At 28.1% G+C, this 27,442-nt stretch overlaps 1 protein-coding gene across 2 annotated transcripts; it reads right to left on the bottom strand.

The window, feature by feature from the left end:
• Positions 1–3,622: 3,622 nt before the first annotated feature.
• LOC107453225 (guanine nucleotide exchange factor for Rab-3A) lies at positions 3,623–27,421 on the bottom strand. Of its 2 annotated transcripts, none has more exons than XM_016069957.3 (11): positions 27,002–27,421; positions 23,336–23,765; positions 21,771–21,933; positions 19,576–19,671; positions 18,866–18,943; positions 13,593–13,823; positions 10,089–10,217; positions 7,302–7,381; positions 5,342–5,441; positions 5,191–5,257; positions 3,623–3,795 (listed from the first exon to the last, which is right to left on the bottom strand). In XM_016069957.3, the coding sequence occupies exons 2-11, from the start codon at positions 23,710–23,712 to the stop codon at positions 3,719–3,721; spliced, it is 1,398 nt and encodes a 465-aa protein (XP_015925443.1). In that variant the 5' UTR covers positions 23,713–23,765; positions 27,002–27,421; the 3' UTR covers positions 3,623–3,718. The 2 variants fall into 2 exon arrangements, with proteins under 2 accessions (XP_015925443.1, XP_071038924.1); XM_071182823.1 differs by lacking the exon at positions 27,002–27,421 and adding an exon at positions 26,068–26,120.
• Between the last annotated feature and the right edge of the window lie 21 nt (positions 27,422–27,442).

Here is a 27,442-nt window from a genome sequence, read left to right as displayed (position 1 = left end):
TAGAGCTTAGCAATACATATTTTTTTAAAGCTCACTTTAATTACTTTTTAAAGTATACTACACTAATTATTTTTTCACATCAATTCAATAACATATGACCATAAATAAATACTCTGTACTAAACGTCTTTATTAAATAACTAATATCTATGAAATTGACAGTAAAAGAAAAAAATTTCTCATAAACAAATTTTTTTTAAAATAAAATTGCTGCAATAAATATTATTTGTGTGATAAATATATAATTTAAAGCTACAAGAAACAAATACTATACACATATATTCATTATCTACATAAATAATGTTTTTGGCAAAACATCTGATGTACATATATTTACAAAATTATTTACAATATAGGTTATCTATTTGAAATTTATTAACATACTACTAATATTATATATGTATTTACAAAGAAATAATATTTTAACAAATATATGTAGAAGAGATTCAGAAAAATTGATGAAACAACACAAAGCATTTAACATGAGTATAATTTTAATAACAAGATAATTTGTTTCTTTTTAATTTCTGTAACTATAAAATTAGAAAACTATTGAAAAAAAAAATATTGAAAAGTAATAATATTTGATAACAATGTAGATTCATTCATTTTAGTAAACTTCTAATTACTTATATAATCTAATATCAGAAAAAAGGAACAGGTTTGGTTGATCTTTAAATTACTATCATTTTAAGCTGAAGTTGACAATACAGCAATTTATTGGTGCGTGTAAAATATTAACACTTTATCATGAATTACTACACTTGGGTTTAATTATTTGAAAACCCATAAACATGAATAATTTAATTTTACAGTTTCAATCATTTATACTCATAAAAAGTCCATAAAAAATGCTTCATTTTTTACTTGTTTAGGCAAATTAAAATTTTAAAGAACGATGTTATACTATAATGATCTAAATGAAACCGGTTTAAATGATTTATGAAGGAAAAAAGAAAGTTGGCAAAGGCATGGATTTGCAAAACCAAAGAAATAAAATCCATAGTAAAAATTATGGCAAACCAAAAAATATTGAACAGTTGAATTGGAAAACCATAGAAAGTTTCAAATACTTTCTGGAAAGAAAATTTACTATTTATCGTAAATTTCGGCAGCAAAGCTTCCACCAATCATGAGCCACAGCAGTTCATTCAAATTTAAATAAATAAGAACAAAATGTTTTCTACAGATTAAAATGTAAATATTAATATTTATAAAGATTGTTTTCAATAGATTAAAACTGAAATCTATCGATAATATAGGACAATCATGGCACATTTTTGTATCCCTTAATTTGTTTAACATTGCTAAATATAATTTAAGGTAGAGTTTTCAACCAGAGAGCCACAGTAATAAATCAAGGAAATTCCACATCATTTTCTCAAGCTGAATTTTAGCGTTTGTTACTAAGTATTAAGATTAATGACATGTTGGTATTTAGTTATGTGAAGTTGGGACAAAAAAAAAATGAAATATTAATTTTTATCCATTTTTGTTGTTCTTTGATATCAGTGGTTGGAAAAATCACATTATTCAGTTAACTACAATAACACAAATGTAGCTATAAAAAAAAAATTCAAAATTTAGTGATTTTGAAGTGTAGCCACTAGTTAACTAAGATTAGAGAAAGGATTCAATCATACTTAAAATTTAAAAAAAATTACTTTATTATGAGAAATTATTAAAAAATATCAATTTATATCAGTGAATTTACTGTTCTGAACCATGTTTTGCAATTTTTTTCTTTCAAAATTTAACAGTTTTTGCATGTTTGACAGGGAATATTCCAGAAATGCTAAAAAAAAATATCAAATATTTGTGATTTTGTTTCTAAAACTTTGTCAAAAAATCTTTAATTTATTTTTAAAAAAAAGTGATACACACCAAGAGCAAAAGCATAATATGCTATGCTGTTGGACACACTTAAGATTTGTGTCAACCAGATTAAAAAAATTAGTTGTATTTAAACCTTGTTTCTGTACTTAAGATTGAAAGTATTTACCAGAACGTTATAAACTGGTAGTTTCAAATACATACTAGTAGTTTTATTATAAACTAGTAGTTTAAAACTACTATAGACTAATAGTTTTTCATAATCAGGGTTGCCACAGAAAAAAAAGAACAAAATAGTTGTTTTTAGTAGCCTAAAGAATGAAAATAGTTGCCAAAAACTACAAAAATAGTTGCTAAATAAGAAGAAAAATATAACAAAATTTTTATTGAATTATCATATGCCATAATCTATTTAAAAAAAAGTTTAATACAATTAAAAAATATGTACAAAACAGAAAATTCATACTTAGATAAAAGTTGAAAACAGTAAAAATTTAAAGCTTATGTTGGTAGAAGGAAAAAAACACAACTTATAAAAAGAACAAAATTATAAATTTGAGAGAAATACACTTAATTAAATATAATGGAAAATAAGATTTTTGGCATTTTAGATATAAATGATAGTATAAGAATCTGTTTTCTTTTACTCAGCTCCTGTGAGTCGCAGGTTGTGCAACCCAATTTATGCTTAAAAAAACATTGCTAGGAGTACAGAAAATACTCCCAATAGTTTCCTTTTCTTGAAAATAGTTGCTTTTTCAGCCTTTTCAGGTAAAAAAAAAAGTTGCTGCAGTTGCCTCAGGCTAAAATTAGTTGCAAATGGTCGCCTGTGGCATCCCTGATATTACACTACTAACAATAATATGTTTTTAAGAAGTAGCAATTACACTTTATTTGCAGAACCAACCATTGAACAAAATGTGATAATTATGAGATACTAAACCTATCTGCTGAGGAGTTAAGCTTGCATTATAAAAATGATGTCATTTCAGACTTAATGCGTAGGTATTTAAAAAACACTTCCTTTTTACCTTAGTCTACATAAATTTTAATATTATATAAATTATTAATGTTCCATAAATTATCAATATCACATAAATTATTAATATTCCATAAATTAGCAAGTAATAAAAAAGTTGTACTTCAAGAGCTCAAAGATAATTAACTCACAAATAAAATAGGGATAGATAATAACTATAAAATGATTTTACCCAAACACAAATTATCAAGACAAAATGAGAGAGATTGCTCATACATTTGAATTTGTTAACATATATTTAAATGAAACAAACTCAAAAACTCTACTACTTAAAAAGCTATTTTTAATTCATTTGGCTTAGCTATTTACTTTCTATATATAATTGTAAACAGTTTTTGTTTGAAGTATTACAAGTCAGAGAAATTCATAACGACAATGCAACTTTAAAAGTAGCACATCTAATAAAAAATGTTCCAATGAGATTGGTCAAATTAAAATGGAAATGAAAATATTATCCAGTTTCTGATATGAAATAAATATAACCAAAAATTTAAATATACAATAAGGTGAAGATAAAATTGCAATTTAAAAGAACAATACTTGTAAAATTTTCATTTTATGTGTTTCTTTAAAATACTGATGAATAAATAGCTGAGAGCACATTTTACACACTCATGTATATAGTGAATCTATTTGAAATTGAATGCTCCTTTAAAATTTAGCAACAAAAAAAATAAACCATTAAAACCAATATCTTATGTAAAAAAATGAATAATAAAAAGAATGACTTAAATTTCTTAAAAAAATGTTGTTTCTTTCTCAAAAATGTATGAAAGATAAAAAAAAAAACTTTTCATAAGAAAGATTTAATTGTTATATAGCAAAAAAAAAAATTTTTTTTTTTTTTTTAAATGGACAGAATACCAAGCCTTGCTAATGACACATCTCTGCGTTTTCTGATCACTTCCCAGTATACTTCATGAACTGAAAAAGAATAATATACATTTTGAAATAAAGTATACTTTCATAGCAAGAGAATAACATTGCTACATAATTCATGAAACTCTTCGGAGGTTATGGCAAACTTGGCAAAAAAATTAATAGTAATAAACTGGACCAAAATGTTTTTAGCAACCAAATATACGTATTTTATTTACATAGTTAATTCTCAATTACATAAATATATATTATATAAACTATATTTTACAAAACTCCATTACAGGCAAAACTAAATTCTTTGAGATTTCCAGATTAAAATTCTGGAATTTTAGAGTTTTTTGAGATTTAAATTAGAACTGTTTCAATTGCATTTAGAAGTAACAAGTATAAAAAATTTACTATAAAATCATAATACTATTTTAGGAATAAATAAATAATATTATGCATTACAATAATTGCATAATATTATTTTCTTCATCGTAATTTTTCTTTTAATGTTGTGTACTTAAATATAAAAAATAAGAAAATGAATAAATATTTTTTTAACAAATTTAATATCAATTTTAATTTAAATGAAAACAGAAAAAAAAAGTTTAATTCATTAACGTTTTATTAAATATAATTTGAATGCTCGTTAAATAGAAAGTGGAAATAACACTAACTTAAATAGACATATTTTTAAAATTAAAATAATACTAAAAAGTACCACTGGCTGAAAAAGGTACGATACAATTGTTTTAATAATGGCAAACCATAGATTGAAACACATTTGTGTTGAAATTGTGTGTGATCATTATAACTCCAAGAATTTGTAGAGCTGATTGCTCAGAGGTTTGCAGGTTTCCCAAGTTATTTGTAAATTCCATGCTATTGTGTTACGAATTTCAGGTATTACGTAATGTTAAATAGTATCTACTCTAATTCTGCTTATTTAAATTGAAACAAATACTTACTTAATAAAAATATTAATAAGTAAAAGTTTTAGGAGGTCTAAGAAAAATCTGGAGTTTAGCATTTCAACAAAAGACTCCAAAGCACTGGCTTTGAGTTTTATACTCTTTAAATTGATGTCTATGTCTTTAAATTGATAAATAATTATTAGTTATTGAAAAGATAATAATTCGTTATAAATAATTAATAATAAATAATTATTACATATTGAATTGATAAAAAATTAAGTACAGATATTAAATTGGTAAATAAATATTAATAAATAATAATTAATTATTAATAAATAATTTTTCAAGTTATAAAAGAAATCATCACTTTTAACAGCAAAGACTTCAACTTGATTATTTATGACCTTAAATTACTTATAAAACATTCAACTTTCTGTTTAGTTTTGAAATACATTAATCTCATTTCCTAACAAAAGCACTAATTTTAATTCCAGGTTAAAAAAAATTTATTTGAGACTTTTTGTAAGAGAACAGAACTTACCTCCACTTTTGACCAGTCCCTGCTGAATGTATCGAATGTAGCAAAAGAAATCACAAACCGCAGCTATCTACAAATGGTAATTTAACACTTGTAAGCAACAAAAAAAGCAACATTTATTTATAGGTAATAAGTAATCATAATAAAGGCTGACCCGATTTCTGCAAAGATGAGATATGTAGTGCCATTCAGGATCCTCGCCCAATCGCATTCTGTACTTGCATAACCTCGGAGCTTCTAACAGAGAACATCTTCTGTAAATATGAAAGTATATGAGAGGAAAGAATATTCAGTTTAAAGAGAAGACAAATAATGCATACCTGCCAACCATTAAAGAAATAACGGAGATTTTACTAGCGACATTTTTTAGGCTACGAGTAAAGTTTTGATACATCATGTAAGTTAAAAAGAGAAATTCAATTCGAAATAATATAAACACTTACATTTAGGCAGGTAAAAAGTATATACATAAATCTTAATCCAAAGAATCTATTTTAATCTATAACATTCAATTTCAGAATGGCAATTTAATGTCTTTTTCTTTCAAATCATACCTACCTAAATATCTTTAGTTTCAAAAAAATCAATTGCACTACTGTCCCAGTTATTGATACTCTTGTGCTATTATATTCGGCAAGTGTTTTGTACAAACCATCATCTAATTTTCACCTGATTTATTAATTTTTGAAATTGAATTTGTTGATTCTTATTACTATGCAAGGTTTGTAATGGTTTCCTACCAATAAAAATCCTTACCATAATCATTATATTTTCTTTTTCATTAGTTATTATAACAGGTTATTTATAATAACAAGGTTAGTTATAATAACAGGAAAGAAAACCAACCTTCCTTTTACAGAAAAGGAAGGATGATTTTCTTTCCTGTTATTATAACTTCCTTTTAGCAGAATTAAGCCAATATTACATCATCCTTTTAACAACAAAAAAAAAAAAAAAAAAAAAAAAAAAAAAAAAAAAAAAAANAAAAAAAAAAAAAAAGAAAGAAAACTATCATGGTCAAATTAAACTTACACCAGTAATAATGAAAAACAATAAGAATTACAAGTTTCTGAATTTCTTAGCTAAAGCAAATTCCAGTCGACTTTAAAATACAGAAATTTGGGAAATAAAAAGCAAAAAGTATGGTTCACTAATAACTACAAATTCAAATTGCTGCAATATTTTTCGTTCGTAAAGAACATTTAACATACTCGAATATAGTTTTTTTTTATTCATTAGGTTTTAAAAATTTATTATTTTACGATAATTTATAGTAGATATTAAATGAAGACAAATTTGTATTGTAGGTTAAGACTCCACAATTTCATGAGAAAAGTGGTCAGCATTGAGCCTTTACTTCCCAGGCAAGGAAGTACTCATCGGCTCAAAGGTAGGAGGGCTGTCACAGAGAATTGAACATCTTTATACAAAATATACTTTCAAATTACAGTTGAGTCCCGATTATCCGAGTTTCTGCTTTAACCGAGCTATCAAATATTTCATGGATTTCTTTGTTCCAGTTTATTTTTAAAACTACAGCTTGAAAAAAATTCTGAACTTCATTTTCCAAACACTCAAGAAAACAAAATTCAACAACTTGAAAAGATTGTTAATATCGTCAATAATGAAAATGACTCTAGCGAATATGATGAAGATAGCTACGATGAAAATCAACATACAAAAATCTCTCATACAAAGGGGCTAAAAGCTATCAAAAGTGCTATTGAATAAATAGAACAACAAGAGGGAACACCAGCCTTCCTGTTATCCCTAAAAAAAATGGCGAAACATTGCTGCAGAAAAGCGATTGTAAAACAAAAAACGACGAAGGACTTTTTTTTAAGTAAAAACTCTTCCATTCTCGTAAAGTATGCTCTTTAATTGTTTTTAATTAAGTTTTTTAATTATAATATGAATTGTATGTGGTGTACTTGTATAAATTTTGTATTTGTTAAATATATTACAATTATACCTACTCTTTTTTTTATACTCTTCGCTTTGACCGAGTTTTTCGATTACGCTACTTAATCGTGATCCACGTTAACTCGGATAATCGGGACCCCACTGCACTCGGAAAAGCATGAAAATGAAGGAAAACAAAAAAAGGGTATTACTTAGGAAATGGGTTTTTTCCATTTACTTGTTCAATGGTGATGACATTTGTTTCTATGGCAGACAAGACAGTTTCTGACAACTAAAAAGAAAAATCATCAAGAGATTTCAGAATCTCAAATGAATACATTAAATGAAATTTAATGTATTCATTTGAGATTCAATTTGAGATTTAATTGGACTTGTAGACATCTAATTATTACTTATTTTGGGGGGATGCTTAGAAAATAATTAATTTTTAAACTAATTAAAAGTTACTTATCATAATTACTAAACACAACAAATGCATATTTAAAAAAAAATTAAATTAGCCCTTAGCAATTACATTGTATTTTTATTTTCACTGTACTTTAAACTCCTAACACCGCTTAGAAATACGATGGTTTTTTGATAGCACTATCTTCAAAGTATTGTCCTATACTTTCATTGCACGTACATAATAGAATAGAACCACAATTATTCAACTCCCTCCTGCCTTTGGAGAAAAGGTATGTTGTTGGACACTTTGGGAAACTTTCGCAAGTCACTTTTTTAGGTGCACAAATATTGGATTATGACTAAATCACTTTGCAGCTGTAATAAAGCTTATTATTTTACCATAATAATGGTATAAAAAATATAAAAAATGAACTATGCATACATTTTTGTTTTCAAGCAACTAAATTCTGGATTCAATATCACAAGAGTAATTGGATAAGACCAAATGCAATAACGTTGAAACACGAGTCACAACACTTTTAATGCATATCAGAAGGAGTGTCGTATGATAAGTATTACTGTGCTTTATTTCTGAAACTATGATCGCAAGAACGTTGATTCTTTTTATGCACTAGAGTGCATAGAGAAGAAGCAAAAAATAAGTTTTGCATGATTCTCCACTGCAAAAAAGAAGAAAAAACATTTAATTCTTTTTTCTTTATCTTTGTTAATAGCTAATGAAGAAAGTTAGAATAATTCTCCGTAAATTATATTGTTACTTTTACTTGACAGAGGCATTTGATTGGTCCCAATTAAAGGCCTTCTGTAGATCTACCTCCTCGTGGCGCATCCCGGTAACGTCCTAGACGTCTAAGAGATCTACAACTTTTCGTCATGCAGCATATCTCTAAGCGTGATCACCTCTGAGGGGCTTCATGTAGGCTGAGTGTGGAATGCGGGTGGCCCGTCCCAATTTAAGACAGAATTGGAAAGCCTTGCTCACTTTTCGTGTTTCTTCAAGAAGTTGGAGGAATAGCCTAAGAACAAAGTATTTCAGATGAGCTCAGTGAAAAGGCTGTTGCAGAATAGGCCATAACTGCCTGGCGAACCACCTTCACCGAATTGCCATTTTCATTAGTCCTAATTGCCGTTTTTTTTAATTTTATAACCGTTGTTGAATAGTCAACCCAATTTTAGGGTTTACAGCTACTAATGCTCAACTCCATAGCTTTGTTATTTTGAACCTAATCTAGAAGACAAGGGAAACCCTGGATCAAGTATTGGGAGAAATTTGCCTTCATGGAGGACTTTTTGATGGAACCAACATGTATTTGAGTTATGTGGAGAAGAAAACCACTAAGACCTCCCACAGTTATCGTGACGACAAGGGGACTCTAAACCATGATCCGCCTACCATTGAGGATACTTTACGCCAGCACTGTGGTCAGTGCGAGTCGGGTGCGGAATTCGAACCGATCAGCTATTGCTGGGAGAGAACCCGGATCACCTCATTGGAAGGCGGGCGCTCCATCCCCTGAGCCACGACGGCTCTAACAGCCCAGTTTATTTTATATCCGTCGTTGAACAGCCAAACCAATTTTGGGTTTTCGACTACTAATGTTCAACTCTGTACCCTTTTAATTTTGAACCAATCCAGAAGACAAGGAAACTCCTGGATCAGTACCCCCCAGAGGTATTGATTTGTTATGGGAACATGGAGGACTTTGCGACACAACAGATTTAATGTACATCTGTCACCATTTAATACATGGTGAATCTTCGGCCGCCGAGGATCGACCCACAACCTCTTGGACATGAGTCCAGTGCCCTACCAACCATGCTATCCCAGTCCTAAATTGCCCTCTTTGTGGAAGAGACAGAATAATGTACAGGAACCATTTGTTGGGATGCACGGCTCTGCGTTGGGGCTCAAAGAAGAAGCAACACCGGAGCATTCGACATTTGCTGCTGGGACATTGACTTTTTTCTCTTATTGTGTTCTTTTTTATTCTTGTTCTTTGTTAATCTTAAATGAGTTTGTCATATTCCTTTGCCATTGGAAATAATAATAATAAAAATAAATAAAAAATTCAAAATTTCTCGTCTATTAATAGCTAAAATAAATATGATTGCGCATATTAGATAGATATAAATAAAAAAGAAATGAATTCATATTTTAAATGACACATGAGGCACTTAAATTTATTTAAATGAATACTACATCTGACTACCAGAGTGGGTCTTAGTGGGCAGAACAAGGGTCAAACACAAGGGTATACAGGTTCTTAGTTTATTTATTATTATTTCATTATTCTTGGGGATAAAAATTTAGTTATTGGCCTGATGGACCAGTAGCCAAAAGGTAATACTAGCCAGTACACATTTTCACTGTGTAATGGCATTTTCCTTGTGTAATTCTATATGTTTTTTTTTCTAAGTGATAAAGTGATTTTAAAAAAATGCAATTTAAAAATTTGAAATGTTTATAATTATGCAAATTTAGACAAAAAACACAGACCAAAACAGCACATGGTTACTGGCCAGGGAATGCCACTGATAATTATTAGTGGTCCCATAACAACGTTAATTACCTTTTTATTTGTAAAATTTAAGCAGGGAAGAATGTCTTCTTTGTAGATGCAACTGATAAATGGGCTTTTCTTGTCTAGTGAAGGTTTTTGGAGCCACTCTAAGAATTCCTGATGAAAAACAGGATCAACCTGTAACAAATTTGAATAGAAATGAGAGAGGTTTCCCTTTGTGTAACAGTTGCATTGACATACAAAATTATGTTAACAAACAGGGTTCGTGATTTTTTTTTTAAAAATGTAAAAATCAGACTTTTTTGATTCAAATCGGAATTTTTTTTAAAATTCAAATACACTGTAAGAACGTTGATTTATAATTAAAAAAAACTTTATAAATGTTTAATCAAAATTAAATTAATATTAAAACTATATTATAACAATATTTTAGACCAGTTAATAATCCTACTGCTTCAAACAGATTTTGAAGGAGAAGAATGACACTATATCAGGAAAAAAAGATATGAATTCATCAGCATTTTTTCCTCTGCTATTTTCGGCATATTTGAGTAATTTCTTTTTAATATAACCTCAATTTTTAGAAATATAAATTTTCCACCAATAAAATATTATCTAGATTTTAATTCCTTGCTTTTTTCAATCAAAGGGTAGAACTTTAATTAACATTATTGGTATGTTTTGTGAAAAAAATTCATGTTTAATTACTTTTTACAACTATGCAAGACCATATTAAGACAGCATTAAATGTTTGCTTTAATCTGTACTATCAATCTCAAGAATCAAAAGATTTTTAAAAATGTAATATCAAATATGTTGGAATTAAACACACACCAAGAAAGAAAGTAATTTTGTTAACTAAAATTAATTAATGCAGTAATTTATTTAAAATAAATTTTAAAACTAAGAAAAGAAAATAATGAAAGTATTAATAATTTAAAACACTATTTTTTAACTTTCTAAATCAATATATATATAAAAAAATCAGTTGATTTAAATCAATAAACCCTGTTGACACACAGAATAAATATGATGCAAAACAGTTTGAGGATCCACAAACATGGCTGTGATCTTCAGACCAGTGAGACCAGAATGCGCAGATACAAGGTATTAATAAATGTTGTGTAAAAATGCCTGATACATTACTCCACCTTACTTTTCGTAAAGTGAAATGTAGTTCTGGAACTTTAATCAACATATTACTAATCTTTACTAAACAATCGTAGTTTTGTTTCAAATAAAAAATCGTTTAGTGCAATCTTCTCATAATTGTTATTAACAAATATTAAAGAAAAATTACATTGGAAAATAAAAACAAAAATTAAATTGATTACTTTAATTATGTGATAAGACACTTAATGGCAGACTAAGACAGCTAGTTGAAAAATCTGCAGCCTATATGACCCAGGGAAAGCAGCACAATTTTTAAAAATTTTAGGTAAGTTCAGGGAGTCAAATAAGGATTTATTAGGATAAAAACAGGTTACATCATAGTTTATTGCATAACTAAAGATTATTCTGATCTATGTATATATATTTACATTTCATAAGCGATTGTAAGTTTTAAAAAAAAAAGTTTATTAAGTCAAGAAGACAATTTTTTAAGTCAAAAACACAATTAGCAGCACAATTTTTTTAAATTTTAGGAAAGTTCAGGGGGTAAAATAAGGTTCTGTTAGGATAAAAACAGATTACACCATAGTTTATTACATAACAAAAGATTATTCCGATTTATGTATACATATTTACATTTCAGACGCGATTGTAAGCACAAAAAAAAAAGAAGTTCATTAAGTCAAGAACGAAATCTTCAAAGTGTAAAAAAATTAACAGTTTCAATATTACACACTACTTATCTAAAGCTAAGTGCATAATCCTTAAACAGACAAAAATGATAATAAATTAAAAAAAAAAAAATCCATATTGAAAAAAACCAAAGGCTTCAAAAAATGTATGAAAAATAGTAATCTAAGTAAGCCAAACTAAGCTAATAAAAAATAACTATAACTTTTGACACAACTAATTCAGTCAGGGGTCTTGACATACGCTTCTGAAGTTTGGACAATGACAAAACTTTTATCACAATATTTGAGAANAAATGATAATAAATTAAAGAAGAAAAAAATCCATATTGAAAAAACCAAAGGCTTTAAAAAATGTATGAAAAATAGTAATTTAAGTAAGCCAAACTAAAAAAAAAATGAAACTGTAGCAAAATTTATTTAGCACTAATAAAAAATAACTATAACTTTTGACACAACTAATTCAGTCAGGGGTCTTGACATACACTTCTGAAGTTTGGACAATGACAAAACTTTTATCACAATATTTGAGAAAAAGATTTTGCAGAGAATACTTGGTGGTGTAAATCAAAGCAATAACTGGAGAAGCAGATTTAACTTAACTGAACTGTACAAGATTTATAAATAACCTGATATTATTAAATACATGAATATAAATAGAATGAATTGGATGGCCCGTGTGATTCGAATGAGTGATGACAATCCAATAAAAAAGATACTGCTTTTTAGACCCACTGGGACAAGGAAGCGGGGAAGGCCACGGTTGAGATGGGCTGACTCAGTAGAGTCTTATTTTCTCGCAATTAATGAAAAGAATTGGAGATCAAAGATAAATCGGAAGTTCTCATGGAGAAATCTTCAGAGGAAGGCATTGGCTCACATTGGGCTGTCTGGCCAACTATGATGATGAATTCAGTCAGGGACTGATTTTGTATATAAAGAACAATTTATGCATTGACACATATACATAAACAAATTAATAAACATATGCCTTTCTGTATAATTTAAAGAAATTGTATCTATTAATAATAATACCAAAAGAGATGGTTTTCAAAACTATTTGTCGTTGTTAATGGAGCCCCTCTTCTTCAAAAAAGAATACATTTTCATTTTATAAAACCAAACTTTAATTTTTAACTCATAATTAAAAACCTTATTATTCAAATCCCTTTACCTCATTTTTTTTAAAAAAAAACTTTTGTCTGGTATTACTAAATTTCAAATTAGTAATTTATATTAGAAGTTATAAAAAAGATGTTTTTCTTTTTTAATTTATGATGAAATTAAACTTGAGTGAAACCACTTTCCGATATTTCAAAACTTTCACAACATAAACCACACTTTGGAGAATGTACATTAACAACCACCGATTCCAACCATTCTCTCAGAAAAATACCGTTTTGTTCTATTTTAAACCAATTGTTCTGCAATTTGGTTTCTCCTTTTCTCACGGCATCCATTTATATGCAGACAAATACAGTAAGACAGCATGAAAATTATTGAAAATGTTTATGTTACTAGACAAACTGGGAGAATTATAAAAATGCAAATAACAACCAGCAGACACATGTTGCTGTAGAGCAAAGAGCAATTCCAGATCAATTCGAACCAATTAACTGTTCCAAGAACTGAAAACTAAAAATTAAAAACAAAAAGGGCTTCTGAAACAAATCTAAAAGAAGAAAAAAAAGAGACAAAAGAGAAAGTTTTAATTTTTTTTTTTTAAGAAAAAGAAAGATAGAAAACAAACCTCATAATTATCAGGAGTGAAATCTGTGAGATCTTTGATGGGAGAACCAGGAGGTGAATCCTTAAAAGAGCAGAGCTCATAGTTACTGGGAGACCTCTTATGGCCAGGAGAAAATAACGATCTCTTACTGCGCTTATCAATCTGCGGGTGCAGGTGAGGATTTGGCATGCTTGGCGTTGAAGTGATGACAAGTGTTTTAAGAGCCTGAACCTCAGCTTGAAGTACTTCAATCTACAAATTATTATTTTATCACTCACAAATATTGATTTACAAATGCATTTTTTTTTTAAAAATAAAATCTAAAATACTTGAAAAAGTATAATAATCAATAACTGGATTACTTTTCCCTAACAGGCTATAATCTAAAAAACAAGAAAATTTAACAAAAGGGGAAACAGGATGCACAGCCAAATTTTTCTTAACAAAAAATAAACACTTTTTAAGTCATAAAAATAACTTAAATCACTTATTGTTCAACTAAAAAAACACACCAATAAAAAATGTTTCTACCTATTGTTGAAACTTCTTCATATACATAAAATTAATAAATTGGAAAAACATTTCCAAAGTTTCTACACAATCATGATAAATAAGTAACTTGCTTTTGGCGGGGGATTAAAAAAACACTTTTCTTAAATTTATTATTAATCTTAAAAGTATTTAGCGCATAATTTTAGATTCTATTCTTTAAATTTGTGGGGAGAGAAGTTACAGAAAATGCCAACTTTCATCTATGAAAAAGTACCCCACCATAGAAACGAGTTAACATGTCATATATACTAGTGAATTGGAATGGTATTTTTGTAGTGGTAGACACACTACAGTACAGGTAGACACTTTTGTAGTGGTACACTACAAAATTAATAATCCCTTTGTTCAAAGATGTAATTGCAATCAATCTTTGTTTAAATATATAATTTAAATTGCAAAAACTTATTGCAATTTGAAATTGCAATAAGTTTTTTTTGTGATGGGAGTTTTTTTTTTTTTTAAGATTTACATAAAAATTATTTATAAATGCTTACTAATTAAAAGCATTAACAAGATTAATATTTTTGAACATATTGAATTGAGAAAGATATGCAGACAATAAGTGAACAAATAAAACCTAAATAAATTCCCATAACAAAATGAACTTAATAAATGGCCCTGTGATATGGGTTAGTCCATCTTTATGGTGGAGGTAAAACCACTGTAGTATTTAAGCATATTTTAGCCACAGCAGATACACTTAAGTTTCTTACCACTGAGTAGTATTTTATATGAGAGAATTGAACAAAATCATTTAAAGAAAAATTGCTTTATAACTTTGTAAATATTCGAAACAATATGGCCATACATTGTTATTAAAATTAAAATAAAATGCTCCTTTAAAGGGATGTGGAGATTCATTGTTCTCGAATCAAGAATTTCATAAAGTTAACTAACGGTCGATTCTAGAAATGGTTCAATCAGTGTTGTTTGATAACATCAGTAATATTTGCCAGCTTATCGTTTGTATATTTAAAAAAAAAAAACATTTTATTGCACATCCTTCAACATTTAATTATTTTTTATTCAGTATGTAAGGTAAACTTATTGATCAATGTAAATGTAGTAGTATCGGAGAGCTGTGAAAAAAAATGAGTATTTCTATTTTATCTAAAGTTAAAGGTTTATTTTGCTTATACTTATGCTTTTAAAATGCTTCTATATAATATTAAATAATTTAAAAACAATGGTAATTGAAGTTATAACAAAATAAGTTATGTACTGATAAGATAAATTGATGGACAGTACTAATTCGTTGAGGACAATAACATTATTATCAAAAGCACCAAAGTTATTATAGATGCTAATGACAATTATTTTTCATAATAATTACTAATTGAAGTAAAAGTATAAGCTTTGTACTAAACAGCAAAAGGAAAATCGTGTCACCAAATTAGTATATCTAAGGTTATCTGAAATCATGTGTTTATTTTGTTTACGGATTTCCTTTAAAATGTGCTTTAATAAAAGTAAATATTTTAAAACAAACAGTAATTTAAATGAAAAATATTAGTTACATACAAAAATAACAAGAACGTTTGAAATTTTTCACAAAAAAAAAAATTCACTTTAATATCTTTAATTCGTTACATAGTGTCAAACGCACAATATTAAATCATTGTTGTGAAATAAGATAAGAAGGATGTTGTCAATAATAACTTATTGATCAATGTGAATGTAGTAGCATAGACAAACTATGTCGAAAAATTAGTTTTCTTATTTTATCTAAGCCTTTAAGTTTATTTTGCTTATATTTATGCTCTTGAAATGTGCCTATATAATATTAAATAATTTAAAAACAATGGAAATTGATTCAAGAGAAGTATTTATTCAAATAAAAAAAATAAGTTATGTACTAAAAAGTAAAATCAATGGAGAAATGGTATTAATTCTTTTAGGAAGAATATAAAAAACTGCTATGCTATTATTGATGTCAAGGGCAAATAATTCTGATAATAGGCACTTCTAGTTTTATGGTAATTGACAAAGCTTTAATAAGTAAAAAATATACAAATATAGACAAAATTTGGTACCTATTTAAACTGAACCAATACTATGCTATTTTAACGTAGATACTGTGAAAATAATTTGTATGCCCCCTTAAAAGGATAAGTCTCGCGTGTTTTAAAAGAAATTAATCAATTGTGGAAAATTTTCCTATCATGAATAGACAACGAGCAATAACATCACATAAAAAATTACACAGAATTTATTTAATCTTAATTATGTTGAGATCTTTAAAAAAACTTATTTTGCTTAATCTAATAACGTAAAGCTACCAGCAAAGAAAATAAATAATAAACAAAATTTTTTTAAATTATTTATGTTAATATATTTCTTTCAGTTTTGTGCACTATTTTGTAACATTGTTCAGTACTGATTCCTTGATTGTCCATTTTTTTCCTCGTACATAAAATGGGTATTCAGCTCGAGCAAAATAAAAAAGGGAAAAATAAGATATTGTTTTTCTTTCATAGTAAATTTATTGTACACAGATTTTAGATTTGACATAAAATTTAAAATAGACTGAAATCCCATAAAAATTTATTAATTCCTCAGTTCAAAACTTTGTGTACTAATTATATATATAATAATATAAATATAATAAACATTTTTCCAGAATTTTCTCAGTCACAAATATTCCTCATATGTGTACAAATAAGGAAATGGAAAGGAATGCTAATTAACCATACTCTTAAACATTTCACATATATGTTCAGTGTTAAAAAAAATTTTACATTTTTTAAAAGACATAAATTTTTTTAAATATTAATATTTTTTAATACCTCAAAGAATTTGAATACTAAAATTTTTTTTAACAAATTAGAAAGAGTGGAAGAGTTCATTAAACCATACCTGCCAACATTGGAGAAATGAAATAACGGAGATTGTACTAGCAATATTTTTTAGGCTAATAGTGAAGTTTTATATCAAGCATAATCATCATGTAATTCAAACAGAGAAATAGAAATTCAAAATTGGAAATAATGTTAGCATTTGCATTCAGCGAGGTAAAAAATATGTATAAATCTTAATCTAGAAAAGTTTTTTTATTATTTATAATTACTTCAAACTATTTCAATTTGTAACAGTCGTTAAATAGATGATTCAATTTTTTAGGTTTACCACTACTAACATTCAACTCCATAGCCTTGTAATTTTGAACCATATCCAGAAGACAAAGGAACTCCTGGATCAAGTATTGGGAGAAATTTGTCTTTGTGGAGGACTTTTTGCGTTAACCCGTAATTGAGTTACATGGAGAGGAAAATCATGAAAAACTTCCACGGTTACTCTGACGGCAAGGGGGCTCTAAATCATGATCCGTCAACTACTAAAGATATTTTGAATTAAACTATTAACACTCAACATACTGCAGTACTGGCAATAGTACTATCAGTTTAGAAATAAGAAGCATTTTGGCCATCAGCAGATATTTTATTACCAAATTTATTATTTTTTTCAAATTTCTTCAATAAATATGGAAAAAATTGAGAATATATAGGTAAACAGGAGATGGTCTTTAAATACAAAGAGTCTTTGTTCAAAAACAGGAGACTTGGCAGGTATGTTTAACAAACTGTCAAACATGGATTCTTCCATAATCAATAACAAAATAAGTACATTGGCAAAATTCATAATTAATTTCAAAGTACAATATTTAAAAACAAAAATAAATAAATAAAATGCTGCAATAATATATTTTTATTAATTCAATAGTTTGTGGGACTTTTTTAGATATTTTTTCCATTATGCTCTCTTCTTTACTAGTCCGCAAGTTGACCTTTTCAGTGCCTTTAAATTTTCAAAAGTGCAGTCGGCCTAAGAGGACGCCATACTGAGGAAGAAACTTTTCGATGCAAATTCTCTTTCTCCTTTATTACTAATTTAAAATTTAAAGTGTAGAAAAAGTAAGTTCAGGCAAACCTAGAATTTGTCATGAAGTTTCAATTGCTGAAAAAAATACCACAAAATATTAAAATGAAAACAAATTATTAGAAGAGAACTTCTTCATTGCATAATCCTAAGTTATCATCTCATAACTTATTTTCATTTGTATATTTTAACATTTTCCTTTCAGTATTTGAAAATTCATGGCTTACTCTAGATTTGTCTGAACTCACTTTTTCTACACTTTAAACTTTAATTTAGAAATGAAGGAGAAAGAGAATTTGTGATGAAAAATTTCTCCTGCAGTACGGAATCCTCTGAACTTAGTCTGGGCCTGCCACTGGTTTAACATTCCAATAGCTTTAGTTTAGCTGGATGTTAAGGAGAATAGGTTTTGTTTGTTAAGATCATTCAATTGATTTGAAAACTAAATTTAATTATGAGTCTTGTAGTTTGTTTTTTTATAACTATGCTCATAATAATGCAAGATATTAGTTTTAACTCATTCTTCAGTAACATTTATAATAAAAAAGAAAGAAAATATATCATTGAATTTACATAGAAATGGAAATGTTTCTTTAAAAAATCTATGGAATTTTAAAAAAGTGAAAAATTTGACCATATATAAAGCCCACTTCATTATTTAGCAGAATTAACCTTTCAAATTTTAAAACAAGCAAAAAGATGTCGATTTTTTAATTAAAGGTGGCTCCTAAATTATTAATCTATTTTTTAATCTATTAGAAAATCCAGTAGAGTAGGCAGGTATAGAAGAATTTCATTAAAAATTTAACACTCTTATACTATGAACAGCAATAAAAAAATAAGAAACTTGGAAAACTTGTTCTTACTTTTAAATTAGCTTCTCTCAAGAGTTTTTCAGCATTGGACTGCTTAATATTTGCATCTCGAACCATATTATTTGCCTCCTAAAAAATTAAAGAAAAAGAATTAAAACAATTATGAAATTATATCAGAGTTATTGTTACCTCAAAACTCGAACAAAAAATTTACGAATCCAGACATTAAAAACAAAATCGTCAGAAACATTTTAAATTTTCTTCAGAAAGAAAAAAAAATATGTTCTTCAAATTACTAACATAAAATTTTTCTTTCTTTCTTTTCTTTCTAAAATTATATTTAAACAACAAACAAACAATAGAAGCAATTGCAAAAAATTTTAAATTGAAAGAGTTAATAAAAGGTTGCTATTTGCCATAAACCAATTTAAACTTATTATAGTTAAAATATAGTTATTTAAAATGCAACAAAATTAAAATAATAGTTTAGTAATGTGGATGAAATTTCTCTCTTGAGTTTAACTTCAAAGTCACAAGAGAAGAAAAGATGAATTTCTTTTAACTCGACCTTACACAACCTTTGGAAGAAGACACACAGCCTTTATCGAAGACGGGCTGATTTAATTTTTTAATAAAGCAACAACTAACCATTTCTTAATATGATAAGCAAACTATAAGAAATAAGTAGCAATAGGTAATCAGAAAAACTATAGCAAATTGCATACAAGTTCACCATGAAAATAAGGAAAACTGTTATTAACCTCAAATAAACTGGCAGTTAACTCTTCAAGCTCTGCACCCACTTCATCACGAATTTGACTTAATCTTGCAACTTCTTCATCTTTCAGCTTTAATTCCTGGGAAAGAAAAGATTTGGTATACCATGATGGATTCATTTGTTTAAAAAAATGTAATATACACTTTAAAAACTTATAGAAAATATTTATACTAACAAATTCATAATACAGTCAAACTATATATATAGTGAATAGTCATAATATAGTGAACTCACAATATAGTGAATGAAATGTTCACTACCATGCCTTGCTACACACGTATAATGTTATTTTTTGTGAATATAGTGAACCAAAAAAAGAGAGGAGGGGGGATATTATGAACTTTTTATGTCTTTGACTGATTTTCTTCACTCTTTTGGTAATAATCTAGAAATTTCTACTTCAAGATAAATATATATACGATTTTTAAAAGCATGGAATGTAGCATATAAGCATTTTTTCAATTTTGCTTCAGCATTTAAAGAAGCTGCAATCTTTCAGTATTTGGACAAATGCTTCACGTCTAATCTGATGTATTTGCCAAGCGATTCGGTGAGACTACTTTTATGTGCTCGAATAGCAGGTTAGGCAGGTTTAAAAAGCGGAACATAAATTCATGAAAAATTATCGGAGGGACGGGAAATGTTTCCATACCTGATGCGGAGGATTGCTCATCAGCTAAAGATTACAAATTTTTTTTTTGTATGCAAGACGAAGATAATAAAAGAAATAAGTCAACAAATTTTTTTAACTACGTATTATTCTTCAGTCATTTTTGTACTTCACTTTATGGGTCATTTATTTAAATAATGTGTAATAAAAGGGGGAAGGTTGGAACCATTAGTTAAAATGGTTTGCGGAACGGTTATAGTGCACCGAAATTTCGGTCCCATGAATTCACAAGGATGTTGACTACAAAAATGATTTTCTCAAGGATATATACTTTGCACTTAAATACATTCTTTTTATAAGGTTTCATATTAATATTAAAATCAGACACATTCTTGAGTTCAACAAAATCCACAAACAACAGAACAGACTTCAGTAATCAATTTCACTGCATTCTTCATTGATTAGTAATTAGAATATATTAAAGTATATGAAAAATTACTTTGAATTTAATTTCAGAACAAATATTCTAGTTCATACATATAGAATTATGATTGAAAAATAATGCAAGAGTTACTGGAAATAATAAATGATTTACAAAATGAAAAAAAAAAAAAAATCAGAACTTAGAGGGAAAAAAGGAACAGCTGAACATACTTAAATAATGCTATAGTAAATTAAATATTTTAGCATAGCTGAAATATCATGCGTAAATATCACATAGAATACATTATGAGTGGTCACTATTTTTTAAAAGACAAAAATAAGAAACAAAATTCCCTGTATTTTCCCAGTTTCTAAAGAAAGAATCCAAATTCACTACATTTTTCCTGTTATTTTAGGTGATTTTTAAATTCCCTGCATTTTCCAGGTTTTCCGTGTTCTCCCAGTGGAGTAGCAAAAACCTTTCAGCAATTTAACAAGAACTGTTCTACAAGGTGCATAGCCAAATTTTTCAACAAAAAATAAGCACTTTCTAAGCACTTAAAAAATATTTTTAAGCACTATATACATTAACAAAATGCAAAATAATTTTCAAAGATTTTACATGTTCATGATAAAATAACTAGTTCCTGACAAAGAGAACTCTTTTTCTTGATTACATTAGCCACCATAAAAAGATAGAGATATTTCGGTGGGTGGAAAATGAAGCCTAAAATTGAGAATATCTTGCAAAATGCAGCCGAGTTGCACATGACAGTGCAAGAATTCCCACTGAATCCAATTCATTATATGCTCATGTGGACCCGCAAGCATTTCTACTAACATGTAAAATGATTGGCGCTTTCTTACACAACGGAAAGACGGTAAGCCAAAATGCATTCTGTTTGAATGATTTGTTAAAATGTTGAATAGAACAATGTGAAAACCATGTTTGATGTTGTTTTATGGCAAAGAGAAAAAAATTCTTATTTTCGGAAATGGAAATTAAGCACTTTTTAAAAACTCCCAATGAAAAAAGCACCTTTAAAGACTTTTAAAAAACGAAAATAAGCACCTTCAAGCACTTTTTAAAAATGTTACGCACTCTGTTCTAGTTATAATGAGCCATACTATCAGATAATTCATACCAATTGAGCTTTATGCAACTCCTGCTGCAATCTTGAATAAGCTAATTCTTTGACTTCAGCCATAAGAGAATTTCGTCCTGGCAATGAGTCGTCTTTCAGTTCACACACAACACCTGCAGGACCACCAGTGGTAAAGATGCACGTATCCTCGGGAGGAACAACTCTGGATATTAAATAATAACATGTTAAAATACTGTGCTTTATGAAAAATCAGGCAAGATTGTATTTTATCAAACTGGTAAATACAAACTTTAAAAAAATTTTAGTTTCAAATAGTGTCACTCAGAACCTTGAGCATTTATATTTCAGATTTGTTATGATTTAGTGTTGCAACAAATGAAATTTGAATTTCAATAATTTCACATTTTATTAAAAATTCTTAAAAAGATACAAACTATTTTTTTATCAGCCTTATTATTCCTTTAGAAACTAATTAACCAACAGGTAACTAATTAACCAATAAAATTACTTATGTCTCATAAAAATGTTGCCAGCTACATTTAGTAAACTAACATAAAAAATACTCATAGAAAATATTACTTTCATTCCATTAATAAAAAAAATCCCTTTGGAAAAAATTATCTGTTTAAAATAACAGCCGAATAAGTTTTTTTCTCATCATATATGTTTTTATTACATAATTAATCTGTACACATTATCAATTTGAAGTAGACGCAATTATACAATTTCTATATGGTGGCTTTAGACTGAATAAAATATATTTTCAATTATTTAAATTAAATCAAATGTGTATTTTTCTTCACGTTTTAAAATATAAATTATGTTGTTAACTCAATTTTATTTAGGTGTGCTGTTGCATTTCTTTTAACATACTTTCAGGGCTGTAGCTATCTACAACTTTACCCAATATTGCTAAACTTGAAAAAATTAACTAATTTCATTTTTATTTTCAACAAAAAAAATTTTTTTTCTTTCCTTATTGCCTAAGAAACTTTTTTTGGTTTCTTTTTTGTGAAAATCGAAAACCAAATAAACTAAGTAAGCTTCTTAACCTCTTCAATAGGACAAACATTATTCTTATTATATATTACATGCTTTTGCAACATATAGGGCAACTTGGAAGCTTAAGGAATAAAAATGAAAAAAGAATGTGTGTTCAGCCATGGATGAATAAATTAACAATAACTTGTTAGAAGAAATCTTTTTTTATTTGTTGCTTTGTAACGCATGCGCTCTGAAACTCTTGCTAACTGGAAAATTTTATCTGTTTGTCAGTAGGATTAGCAATTTCGTAAAGTGTGTTTACCTTCGAATTCAATCGTCCAATTCTTCAAAGTTTCATTTTATTACTTTAGTTTTTATGCAAGCTTCAGGACGCATAGTTACTTTTCCCATCTATTATGGAAGTTCAAGTATGTTCTAGGTCTGTTTTTATTTTAAAGTTTTTAATAAATAGTTTATTATGGCAATTTAGTTTTATTTCATTATTCGATGGCTCAAGTTAGCTTAATTCATGTTAGTATTCCCCCACAATGTGATTTCCTTACTCAGATTAAAAGATGAATTCAAATAAAAAATAAGTTCACAAAGCAGATTGAGGATACCTTGGATCAGGAGATAATAACTCAACAACCTGATTGCCCAGTTCTAAGACTGCTTTAGGAGATGTATTCCCATTCAACAACAGTTTATTGGCAGAAGCAGCTTTCTCTGCCATTTCCTTATCTAGCTGCTCATACTTTTCGTGTATTCTTGCCTTCAGAGCGGCAGTTTTCTCATCGGAATCAGAAAAACTGTGACCCCTTTCAGGTTTTTGAGAAGCTGCCTGCATAGCCTTCAGAGCTCCATCACTGGAGCATCTCCTGGAAGAGGCTTTCCAGGGGCTGTTCGAAGAATCTGTAGGGATTCTTGCGACATGGCCGTTGGAGATGGGTGGAGCTGATTTTGCTGCATCTGTGTTATTTGTAATCTCATGGTGCATGTTTAGGCAATGAAAATTTAAGCCATCTTATTTCTAAGTTGACAGCAAGGCTCCTAAAAAAAATTAAGCATTAATAATAAATTCAATGAACTCTTCATTAAAAATTTATTTTAATGGAAAAATAACCAGAAATTTTGATACAAATATATTTGAGGGTGCCCCCTTGGTGAAATTGGTGATTTTTGTTTGGCGCCATTCTTGTTCACGCGGAACACCGTGCAAACAGGAATGGCGGCCAAAACATAATAAAATTGCAATGAACACAATATGAACTTTCGCACAAACAGGACATTTATACCGATTACTAATTAAATCTTCATTTATACACCAGTCATTCACTGCCTTTTTTTTTCCATTGTGATTCAATTCGTACAGAAACTTAAGATTTATCTTACTTACCGAAGTTATTTTCAGCACCAGAAGCAAAATTAACTTTACCAGCCGACATCCAACGTAGAACTAACTGACCTCCGAAATTATGCATACCGAACATTTAAAAAAAAAAAAAAGCTAAAATCTAAACCAATCAGAATCACAATTGGGTTTAAAAAAAAAAAAAAAACTATAGACATTCCCCTAAATAAAACAACACTGCCCAGCTTGGCTATCAACCGCAATCACAACTTTGCAAGAATCAAGGAGCACCCTCAAATATAGTGTAACATAAATATAGTTTAAATTTAAATAATTAAAAAATTTTTAACAGACTATTTCTTTTGAGTCATAGTTGATGCTACTTTAGATCGATGTGGTAGCTCAATGCAAACAAGTTTTGTAATAGAGTTATAGGCACAGGCTACAGATGTTATAATGAAATTGTTAAAGAAGTTCAAACATTTTTTTAAAACAATCTTAGATAGGAGATAGTTACTCTTTTTTGATTCATTCATAAACTTTAGATTTTGTGATAAGTAAAACTCTTAAGTCTTTCACTTTCAACTGCAAGGCTTGAACTTATTGGAGATTTCTTGGATTTATAATTTTATCAGTATTTCATAAATTTTCTTAACACAAAATTATATTTTATAACTGAAAAGTTGAGTAGACCTATACCAAATCCTACTCTCTAGGCAACAATTTTAGAACCAGTATGCACCTGTTCTTTGCCGAAAAATAACACAAACCAACACTGAATCTAAGCTACTAAGTAACAGTTTCCTTACCAGTATGCACCATGTCAATAGTATACTGAAAAAAGGTATCACAGGCAGTAGCACTTAACCTTAACTCTTTAAAGACCAAGTGGCCTGAAGAAGTCCGGACTACTTAACGACCGACTGGGGTCAGTGGGGAACTCTGAAGGGTGAATGGGTAGTAGTGATTGGGAGGGGATGANACTTAACCTTTTAAAAAAACAAAAAAAAAAAAACAGTGTAATATATACAGAGCAAATCCGTTTTTCTTTTCCATGGAATGAATACACTTTGGCAGTAATAATTTGTCTTTGTAAAGTCATTTTGAGTCTAAATTACATTTTTATTTGAGTTTGTATGTTGGTTATGGTTTTTCAAAGTGAGTTATTAAGGATCTGGGCAAAAGTTGAATTAAGATTGAGTAGAACTGAACTGTTTTTATTTATGAACAGAAACATTGTGTTAAATGTGCCTATGAAATAGGTTAAATTTTAATTTAATAGTAACTGATGTTTTTTAAGGTTAAATACCAATGTCAGGTATATCCAAATCTGACGTTTTTTAAAGGTTAAATGCCACTGACCGGTATACTTTTACCCAGTATACACTAGACTTATGTTTTTTTTCCCCTAAGCATAAATGCCATTGCTGGCATATCCTTTACTGTTGCGTAAAATTGACCATAATATATGTGAGCTTTTAAATTTGATGGAGTTGCAATATTTGATTCTGTTTTCGCATCGGGTGTGTACACTTAACTAAATACAGTTGTCTATGACCTAACATTTGACTTATGAAGTGCATGTTTTAGTGTTAAAAAATTACCAAAAACTTATGAATTTTTCAGGGTTACAATATTTAATTCCATTTTAAGCATGTGACGGCATTAAGAATGTGCCTAAGTGGTTGGTGAGAAGAAAAAAAAAATTGTCAAATGCAATGCAGTTGCTTAACAAATATGTCCTTATTTTGATATTTTTTTAAAAATAAATAAGTAAATAAAAGAAAGAATTGAAGTTTACTTGGGTGTGGTTAAATGATAAATAAATTTTATTTGTAATTTAACACTCAAATCAAATTATTTAAATTATGCAGTAAAAAGGATAAAACTATCATAGATATTCCTGCAAAAATACAAACCTAAATAAATAAACATATAGATATTTAACTTTTAAACATGTTGGATAGTAATTGTAAAGAATTACCAAAAATTAAAACATACTCCTTTAAAGCTCAAGTAATAACTTGTCTCCCAAGAACCACCATTATGTTTCAATCCTAGGTGAAATACTGAGGATTTTAACATTAAAAACTCAGCATTTTTGTTTCATAGCTAAATTTTCATTAAAATAATTTTAAAATTCTCTCAAGCTTAATTTTCACAAATATGTTCCTTAAACTAAAAAAAGATTACAAGCAAAAAGTTAAATAAAAATATATGTTTTATAAACAAAATTGCTTCTAAAGGATTTATGTGGTTATCAAAATAATCAACAAAAGGAAAAAAGCAATTTTAGAAATTAGAGTAATTACAAAAGTAGCCAAGTAGTTTATGTTAATGCTTCATTAGATATTTTCTCATTAAGAATTGAAAAATATAAGATGCTTTTAATACTGTTAGTGAAAAAAACTTTTAAACAAGTTCATTTAAAAAATTAATTAGCAAAAATAACAAAAAGCAAAGGTAAAACAGCCACAATTTAATGAAATGAAGATTTGAATTAACGAAAATTAAATTGTGATTGGATTTACGTTATACTAACAATTTAACAAAAATAAACAGAAAATGATTGATACTTTCTAAATTTTAAACAGATAAACTCTTGCTTAGTTTACATTTGTCCAAGCAAAACAAAGTTAAACCATTATTAATGAAGAACATTGATAACTTTTTAAATCATTAGATTACTTTTTACACCATGTGGATTTGACAATTTTGCTATTCAATGGTAATAGTCAAAAGAATGAGTGATCCCTGTAAAATGTTATCAGACTACTATTTTATCTAAATCGGTATTATTGACATTTTAAATGCTTGGAAATGATTGTTCTGCGAAAAAATAAGAAGTCAATAACAATTTCCATATAAAACACATGCTATAAATTTGATATTTTAAGATATATATAAGAAATTTGATTTAAATTCAGACCCTTACCATCGTTAAATAAGAAAGTATACACAGCAAGGAAACGCCTTCTCAATACAAATAGAAAACATACGAAGTACGGAGAATAGTTGAAAAGTTTTGCATTTAAATATCTAGGAAGTTAAAGAAATGAGGGACTACTGAGATTTAAAAGGTGGAAACAAAGTTTATACTGAAGGAAGTGTTAAAAATTTAATTAATAACTTTAATCAACATTTCCCAATTAATATACAGAGTTGCAGCACTATGTTTATTTTTACACATGTTGTCAAACATAACCAGCAGCGCCATCTTTCGATAGCGCATCAAATTATTGATGTTTTTTTCTTTAATGCAATAACAATGAGATGTATTAATTTTGAAATAATTTTATGTTATTTCCTCATATGTACGTCTTAGTTAAATTAACATAAGTAACTCAGTCAAAGCAAATTGATCAAATTACCTGGA

This window comes from Parasteatoda tepidariorum, chromosome 6 (assembly GCF_043381705.1).
Source record: "Parasteatoda tepidariorum isolate YZ-2023 chromosome 6, CAS_Ptep_4.0, whole genome shotgun sequence".
Lineage (NCBI taxonomy): Eukaryota > Metazoa > Arthropoda > Arachnida > Araneae > Theridiidae > Parasteatoda > Parasteatoda tepidariorum.
The sequence above is the reverse complement of the archived record's forward strand: the minus strand, read 5'-3'. Positions and strand labels throughout refer to the sequence as shown.

Bases quoted from the DNA above. Each gene is read 5' to 3' on its own strand.
- LOC107453225 (XM_016069957.3), bottom strand. From the start codon at position 23,712: ATGCACCATGAGATTACAAATAACACAGATGCAGCAAAATCAGCTCCA. The intron at 21,934-23,335 runs GTATCCTCAATC...TTTAATATCCAG, and splicing joins TTATTATCTCCTGATCCAAG to AGTTGTTCCTCCCGAGGATA. The intron at 10,218-13,592 runs GTTTGTTTTCTA...AATTTGTTACAG, and splicing joins TCACTCCTGATAATTATGAG to GTTGATCCTGTTTTTCATCA.